The sequence below is a fragment of the Charadrius vociferus genome, unplaced genomic scaffold, assembly GCF_000708025.1.
Source record: "Charadrius vociferus isolate BGI_N301 unplaced genomic scaffold, ASM70802v2 scaffold160, whole genome shotgun sequence".
Lineage (NCBI taxonomy): Eukaryota > Metazoa > Chordata > Aves > Charadriiformes > Charadriidae > Charadrius > Charadrius vociferus.
In genome coordinates this window covers 593,413-602,332 of record NW_009646358.1, presented here as the reverse complement: position 1 = coordinate 602,332, position 8,920 = coordinate 593,413, and the positions used below count along the sequence as shown (strand labels likewise).

At 44.5% G+C, this 8,920-nt stretch overlaps 1 protein-coding gene across 1 annotated transcript; it reads right to left on the bottom strand.

Annotated features, from left to right (window-relative positions):
* Positions 1-6,037: 6,037 nt before the first annotated feature.
* On the bottom strand, positions 6,038-7,513 carry LOC104294591 (potassium voltage-gated channel subfamily A member 1). Its single transcript, XM_009894216.1, has one exon. The coding sequence runs from the start codon at positions 7,511-7,513 to the stop codon at positions 6,038-6,040; it is 1,476 nt and encodes a 491-aa protein (XP_009892518.1).
* Positions 7,514-8,920: the final 1,407 nt, after the last annotated feature.

Here is an 8,920-nt window from a genome sequence, read left to right as displayed (position 1 = left end):
TTAAGAATACTTGATAAGTATTTCAGAAAAAATAAATTCTCTATACCTGATTAAGTAAAGTCAGAACAACAGAAAACAGAGAAAGAAACTCAGCCTGAAATAAGTCCAAACAAAATTGAAATGTAGGTCCCTGGTTAAAGCATCTCAGAAAAGGAGCCTGTTTCAGACTGGAATAGTCAGGTCTGGAACAAACTTGCCATGTTGAGCAATTGCAAGGACAGCTTTCCAATTCCATCCAGCTCTGTGGCTACGGAGGGTAAATCATTACTGTGATGACCAGTGGCATCAGGCTGCTGGAAGCCTACAGGATCAGACCATTCCTGGAAAAGCTGTAGTACTTCCCTCTTCTCCATATTAGGGGAAATTAATTAATCTAGAATGGCACCCCTCTAAAAACAGTTATCAAGCTAATATTTGGAAAGGAATATTTTCTCTCCAACTACTACATATGTATGCAGAAGATCTTATTCTAAAATACAACTTTCCACCTTTCTCTAATACATTTCAGATGTTCCTGTCCTAGTGTTTATTTTATTTCGGTTAATATATGTGCCTATAAGAATCTGCAATGTCCAAATGTGAACTATGGAAAAGAGAAATTTGCCCTCAGTTCCTTATACTTAAAAATAAGCAGGTTTTTATGTTGCACTTGGGCTTCAGCGCTCTCATAATATAAACAAACTTTCTGTACTTCTCTCTAATGAAAACAATTGTCCCTTATTAAAAAATTGACAATAAAAGTTGCCACTGCTCCAATAGTTGATTTGGGCCAATGCAGCCTCTAATGAATGATACACAGCTGATTTGCTAAGAAGGGTCTGAGCCCTGAAATCTCTGCTTGGGCAAAATCACTGCTGAAAACAAGAGGACTTTTGCTGAATTTTCTCATATCTCTAGTGCTGCATACTGTCTTTCAGGTGCTTGTCCACATGATCAACAGTACCTCAGGGTTAAGCATGTGCACAGTCAGAGACTTTGTAAGTGGAAAATTAATTTCCTTGGGCCGTGATCATCGTCAACTTCCCAGAAGGCAGCGGGATTGATTCCTCTCACACTTATGAATGTGTGAACCAGCAACAAGGGAAGGAAACCACTAGAACTGTTCCCGGGAACAACATGTCAGACGTCAATAAGCCAGGCTGCGAATTTCCAGCACGCACGTACTAAGAGTTTTGTAGCACGTGGCCACACTCTGCCCAGCCACCCCCTGTAAAGTAGGGTCAGTTCCATTACATTTAATGATTACTAAAGGCTTATCCATCTGAATGAACTTGTGAGGCAGATGAGGTAAACTGCATTAAGCCCCATTGTGTTCAGAATTAAAGCAGCCTTAATTCAATTCAGCTTACTTTCCTTCCAAAAAGAATGACTCCAAATCAGATTAAGGTTGCTTTTATACTGCAACAGAATGTCCATGCTGGGCTTTAAAGCAGTTTAACAAATCTACTTTAAATGCACACCTTTCATTAATTCGGATTAGCTTTCCTGAAGTCCCCAGTGGAGATAAGGCTTAAGAGACTCCGTGCAGGGAATCTGCACGGGTTTGCTAGGATGCCGTGAACTCACAGCCTGGCTTACTACACACTAACTTCCTCTTGAAGACAAGTAAATCCAGTTCATTGTTTCTAATGGAGCTGCCACACAGAGGATTTGAGCTCTTGGCAGTCTGGCAGCAACCTCTCAGTTCTGTGAAGGAAGGGGGGTACAGAGCCTTTCATTTCCACTCTCCCCCTTGCTCCTCTGCCCGTTCCCTAGTGCTCTAGAGCTAAGTATGGTAGGACCAGATGGGAAATTTTGGCAGAGATACCAGCCTATGGGATTCGTGCCCACTGCCTCTCCACTTCATTCCTGCCTCTGCACTGCAGTGCACTGCTGCCTTGCGCACGGCAAGTCAGTTCCCTCATCCCCTTCACTGAGTGGATGAAGAAAAAGCTGTATGGGGACAACTAAGAAGCCAAGAAAGGCATAGAGCAGTGGCTGGTAAAGGAGGCTTGGGTCGTGACTCCTTATGCTGGAATAGCTGCCTTGCCTCATCAAACTACAGCCCAAGACTGCCGTATCTACTGGTTTCTCTGTCCAGCATAACACGGGCATCGCTTCTGCAAGGTCAATTCCAAATGAAGGAAGGTCTCTTGACTCTTTTAGAGATGCACCAAACTGGCCATCAGCTCATTTCCAGTCCTCTTCCACTGACATAAACAACCTCATAGAGCTCATGTGTGGCAAAAGGAAGCATATGCCAAAAGGGGGAGAAAAAAAAGAAAATGAAAAAAAAAAGAAATGAGGAAGGAAGGAAGGGAGGAAGGAAGAAAAAGAAGGAAGGAAAGAAGGAAGGAAGGAAGGGAGGAAGGAAAGGAAAGAAAAGAAAAGAAAGAAAAAAAGAAAAGAAAAAAAGAAAAGAAATAAAGAAAAGAAAGAAAGAAAGAAAGAAAGAAAGAAAGAAAGAAAGAAAGAAAGAAAGAAAGAAAGAAAGAAAGAAAGAAAGAAAGAAAGAAAGAAAGAAAGAAAGAAAGAAAGAAAGAAAGAAAGAAAGAAAGAAAGAAAGAAAGAAAGAAAGAAAGAAAGAAGAAATAAAGAAAAGAAAGAAAGAAAGAAAGAAAGAAAGAAAGAAAGAAAGAAAGAAAGAAAGAAAGAAAGAAAGAAAGAAAAGAAAGAAAGGAAAGAAAGAAAGAAAGAAAGAGAAGAAAGAAAGAAAAGGATGCTTACTGATAAGAACAGGCAGTTTGTTAAGTGCACCTTCAGGCCCACAAAGACATTTCAGCACTCCTGTGTAAAGGGAGTAAGAGCTTTGTTGTTGTTGTTGTTGTTATTTTTTTGTCAAATTTGTTGAAAATGCATGCCTATGCTACACGAGGTTAATTCCTGTACTCCATATGTAGAGATCCTTTGCAGTGAGCTATAAATGGACAAAGCAACATTCAGGCTCCCCAAAACAACTGGAGTCCTAATGATCCATCCCTGTCTCCTGACAAAGAAGAATCGGCATGCTGCACGCAGCACTCTTCTCTTTACATATGCAGAATGATTATCATTCTGCTCATTCAACTAAGGCGTGCATACCCAACTGTGGCAGAAGTTACCAAAGTGAGGCCTCATCTCCCAGATGCTACTTTCTGATCATCAGTCCCACGGCACTGAATTGATTATTGCTGTTTAGTTTAGTCAGTTGGTTGTTTTATAAGCTGAGTGCAGCATCCAAAACCATTCTGACATGAGAAATCGTATCCTAGAATTCAAGAGTTTGGGAAGATCAGGACCACCAGAATTTAATGGGGAGAGAGGTATACCGTGGGCAGGGGCATGAGCAAGGGACAGGAAGGAAGCTTTACAACATCTACCTAGAGGATGTAATGCCCTGTTTTATCTGATGCTTTGTATTTCTTGCGGGAGTTAGAGCTCCCTCAGTTCTCGATTGCTTTCTCATCATTAAGATTCACAGAAGCCACACAGTGAGAAATAAAGTCAAGTCTTTCTGGAAACCTGGCAGGTCAGGCTTGTGCGTAACTGCAGAGTTAGGGTTGTTTTTTAACTCTAAGTGCCTTGATTTTATATGTATATGTGTGTCTGCATATGTGGGTGACACACACATGCACAGACACACATATATACGTTTATACACATATATACATATATCAGAAAGATAGGGGAAGAAAGGATCTGTACAATGTGGAAGGAGAAGTGTTCAACAGCAGTTGGCCACATGCTAAGTGCAGAATGAAGATCCTCAACTTTGTCCATTTGAAAAATAAGGATTAGTGCCTACATTAGTTCAGGTCAAAGGTTATTATCTTCCAGGGCCTAGCAGTCAAGGCTGGCATATTGCAGAAGATACCTTCTCCTAACGTTGCTTCCTTCACCAGATGATGGTGGAAGTAGACTAAGGTTAGAGACCAGAAAGAAGAATATGGCTGAAAAGATCTGTGATGGGATTTAAGATCTGACAGACTGTCGAAAGGGGATAGAGGAGGTAGGGATGGGAGGGCACTAGAAAGCCTCTCCCACCTACCTGCAGGGGAATCCAAGAGAAAGACAAGCACATCCCCGCAGTCTGGCTGCCTGACTGGGCGATGCTGCAGTTCATGCTGGTCCCTAGTTCCTCCTGCGTCCTGCCATGCTGGAACAGGCTTCCAAAAAGCCATCTCAGGGAAAGGAAGGGCAGATACAACGATGGCAGCAACGTCTGTATAAACAACCAAGGGAAACTTGAAGTCTTGCATAAACACAACTATGAGTTATTTGGCAGCAGGAAATGCTGAGCCCTGCAGCATCGGACTGGCTGGGAGAGGAAGGTATCCCATGGGTGCTGGTGGTCTCTGCCTGCCTCTTCTGCGTCCCTCTCACTCACACTTGCTCTTTCTTTCTTTCTCTACCCTCTTCTGTGCTGTGCCAGGAGGCAGCACAGAACACTCCTGAGAGCGTGTTGGTGCCTTGCCCTTTCCTTCGCTATCTCTGATCGGCTCAGATCCTGGAGGCACTTTCAGCAATTTAGGGGATGTAAGATAAAGGCACTGCGCAACTACCTAAATCAATCTGTTGAGTCTCTTCGGTGAGTTTTAGGGGAATACAAAAAAGGCTCAACTAATGACTGCAAAAGAAACCAGCTGCTGCAATTTGGATGCATATAATAGATAAGTTTCATTTACATTCTGAGAATGCACCAAAAAGCATGCATCTGCACCTTTCAACTATAAAGGATACTAGGTTTTAGGTGTTGCTATATATAACTTGACTTCTTAATTTTCCATATAGCTTTCCCTTTAAGGGATGGGATATGTTCCTTTCCAACAACACCTGGACAAAAGCCAACACATTTTCCTGAGCAATGCAGGAAAACAATCAGGTTTCTCTGATCAGTTCATTCAGGCCCTCAGTCTATCAAGCACTTTTTTTAATTTTGTTTTTTATTGTTATTAATATTATTATTATTGTTATTATTATTATTGAATTCATGCATTAATTAATTCAAGTTACACCTTAATCAAATAGGCCATAATGCTGAATATTTGAACATGCTTTGATCTCCAAAAGTTACTGTTCCCATTTGACTAACATACGCACTTAAATACAGTACTTTAAATTACTAGTCAACGATTTAATAAATTAAGGAGTGCACTTCTGGTGAATGCAAATCAAAAAGAAAAAGAAAAGAAAAGAAAAGAAAAAAGAGAGATAAAGGACCTATTTTTAGAAGATTCAGTTCAAACGAAAGCTTATCCGCTATTGTCTGAGGTAACGTTTCAGGCATGCGATTATAAAATAAATAGTATCAAATTCAAACATGCTTATATTAAACTCCATTGTGCTATCTTGCAACAGAGGGGCTTAAAGTTTTGTATCCAGTTCTGGACAGGGAAAAGGAAAAGTGTGTTTAGATCATCTGCATGTAGGAGAACTTAGCAGCATTGCAGATGTTTTATCTTCTGTTTTGTTTCTTATTTTCCTTTTAGAATACTTCTTCTATGGACAGCAAAAGAGACCAGGCTTAAGTATGTTTTTAATAAGGTGCTGTGTGGATCTGTAGATTGGAAGTATGCAATATTTCACATAGGGGGCGGAAGGAAAATTTGCGCTCCTTCATAAAAACCATGGCAAATGCTGCAGGTTTTTGCTAATCTTTTTTGTTATTATTATCTGATGCACTTTCTTGCAACTGTGCAGTTTTGCAGAATATTTTTACTGGAATCCATGCATATACTTTATAGCTCTAAAGACTGTCTTGCTTAGTTTAAGTTAACTTCATTAAATAAATAAAAAAGGGAGATGGGAGAGGAAAAGTTTATGTCTAGCGTCATACAGCTTAAAACTAAACTAGTTCAAATGGTTATCATTTACCAGATGGAAAATGTTTTTTAAAAATAAACAAAATCTTATCTTTCATGGATCCTGGAAGCTTCTTTATCGCTGAGCAAAAATTCGCAATGCAACAATGCATTTACGAGATAAATAAAGCATTCAAAGACTATCAGTAAAGCATCTACAAAGTGTGACTGTGTCACTAAAGTCTTTGAGCTGTGAGTGGGGATTTTGGTTTTTTTGTTTACACATCAGTCAGCAGCTTGCTTTTATTAACGCAGTTTTGGTTGGCTACAGTGCAGTTGCCAGTTCTGAGATTAGCCTCTCTAAAATTGTCTATGCTATTATTCATATCCTCTTCGATTTCCATGTACTCAGATTTGCTGATTGTGGAGGAGCTGCGGCGACTGAGATCACTGTCAGATGCTAAATTAGGGGAGCTAACGTGAAGTAACTGAGCCTGTTCTTCCCCTTCTGTTTCTCGGTGGTAGAAGTAGTTGAAGTTGGACACGATGACAGGTACAGGCAGGGCAATTGTCAGCACACCAGCGATGGCACACAAGGAGCCTACGATTTTGCCTCCAATTGTCACAGGGTACATGTCACCATAGCCCACAGTGGTCATGGATACCACCGCCCACCAGAAAGCATCGGGGATACTTGTGAAATGAGACTCAGGTTCTTCAGCCTCAGCAAAATATACCGCACTAGAGAACAAGATCACCCCAATGAAGAGGAAGAAGATTAGTAAACCTAGCTCTCTCATACTTGCTTTGAGGGTCTGTCCCAAAATCTGGAGGCCCTTAGAGTGCCGGGAGAGTTTGAAGATTCGAAAGACTCTTACCAGTCTGATGACTCTCAGGATGGCCAAGGAGGTGGCCTGCTCTCCTTTCTGAGTCCCCTCCCGCTCGGCCATCTCGGTGCCCAGGGTGATGAAGTAAGGGATGATGGCCACAATGTCAATGAAGTTCATGATATTTTTGAAGAATTCAGTCTTGCTGGGGCAAGCAAAGAAGCGCACCACCAGCTCAAAGGAGAACCAGATGATGCACAGGGTCTCCACAACAAAGAAGGGGTCTGTGAAGATGTTGGATTTGTAGACCTGGGTGGTGTTGTCAGTGCGATGCACTGTATATTCCTTGTCCTCCTTCAGCTCAGGTAATGTCTCTAGGCAGAAGATCACGATTGAGATGAGGATCACCATAACAGAGACTATTGCAATGACCCTTGCAGGCCCAGAGCTTTCTGGGTATTCAAAGAGGAGCCATACTTGGCGCTGGTACTCCCCCTCCGGCAAGGGTCTCTCCTCATCTTTGATGAATCCTTCATCTTCCCGGAACTTCTCCATGGCCTCCTCACCCAGCTCATAAAATTTGATCTCCTCAGAGAACATGTCCAAGGGCACATTGACTGGCCGGCGAAGCCGCCCCCCAGACTGATAGTAGTAGAGGATGGCATCAAAGCTGGGCCGATTACGGTCAAAAAAGTACTCATTGCGCAAGGGGTCAAAGTACCGCATGCGCTTCTTGGGGTTGCCCAGCAGAGTGTTGGGGAACTGGGCTAATGTCTTCAGCTGCGTCTCAAAGCGTAGTCCAGCAATGTTTATCACTACGCGCTCACAGCACTCATGGTCATCGTGGGCAGCGGGCTGGTAGCTATCCTGGGGGTGGCCAGGTAGCGCAGAAGTCTCATCCATGTTCTCTCCAGCCATCACAGTCATGGTGGCACAGGGGAAAGGGGACCCAGGGGCAGGGTAGGAGAAGTGAGGGAGAGGGACTTGAGAGGGGTGAGGAAGATGGAGGAGAGCTGAGAGCCCCAGGGCAGTTTGGGGGACGGGGGGGGAGGGAAGGGGGGGAGAGGAGAGGGCTCAGAGTCTGCAGGGAGGGATGACAAGTTGGGATGGAGAGCTTGAGGAAGGGATGGACGAGGACCCTAAAGGATGGAAATATCCCAAAGGGGAAAGGAGAGGTGGGATGAACGGAGAGGCATCAGGGATGATAGGAGGGTGAAGAAAGAGGGAAGAAGTACCTTTAGGGGGGGAAGAGGGCAGGTAAGGTGAGGGGTCCTGTCCCCCAAGCCGGGAGGCTGAAGGTCTATGGAGTGCACCCCCAGGCTGGGGTTCCCTCCCCAGCTGTCTCCTTTTGCCTTTAACTTGATCCGTCCACTTTTCTCGCCGACTGGACCATCGCTGCAGCTGCTGTCACGAAGTTATCACACACACACGCACACACATACACACACAAATAAATAAATAAATAAATAAATCACGGGGAGGGGGGGGGAGGGGGCTGAGGGATGGAGATACTCTGCTTTTGAAGGCATAAAGCTCACTTACAGGAGGCTGCCAGGGAGGAGAGAAACATAATAAACCAGCCCCCAAGCCCCACCACACACACACGCTCAGGCGCAATGGATTGGCGTTCACAGCAGCAAGAACATCCCGCTCTGCCCACTACAGCGGCACATGCGGAGCCCTACACGCTCCCACACATCCCTGGACACGCACTGGTGCCTCCAAGGCAGGAAGGGGGACATGTGGACCCCGCGGTGCCCCGAGCGCATCGGGAGGGCTTCCCAGGCAACTTCAGCGGGGTCAGCTCCTGCGATAAGTCTCCTGACCACCACGCTCCCCACTTCACAGACGGTGGAGGCTTAGCTGAGCACGGATAACTTCATCACAACAGTGGGGGGATTAGGGGAGGGGGAGCAAAGCATCTCCTCTCTTGCTTTGCAGCAGCTAAACACAACTGAGAGAGAGTCGAGGGAACGGAGATCGACATCCCATACCCAAACCGTCCAAAATAAAGTCCAACAGCGCGGGGGGAGAAGGGGCTTTTCCTTACCTGCTCCGAGTGAGATGCGCTAGTTAGGAGTAGGAGCCAGTGCCGGAATGCGTCAAGTCGCCTTGCAGCAGCATCCAAAAAAACCAAACCAAAACAAAAACCGCAGCGGCAAACTCAACCCTCCTCCTCCTCTTGCGCCCCTCTTAATAATACAGCGATCGCTTTACAGGGCTGCCTGCGAGACACTGAAATATTCATACACTGTCTTAGGCTGCACCAAGGGCGAGTGGGTTTAATTAGTTTCTGCCGAGAACCGCAGTGGGGGGTGGGGGTGGAGGGGGGTG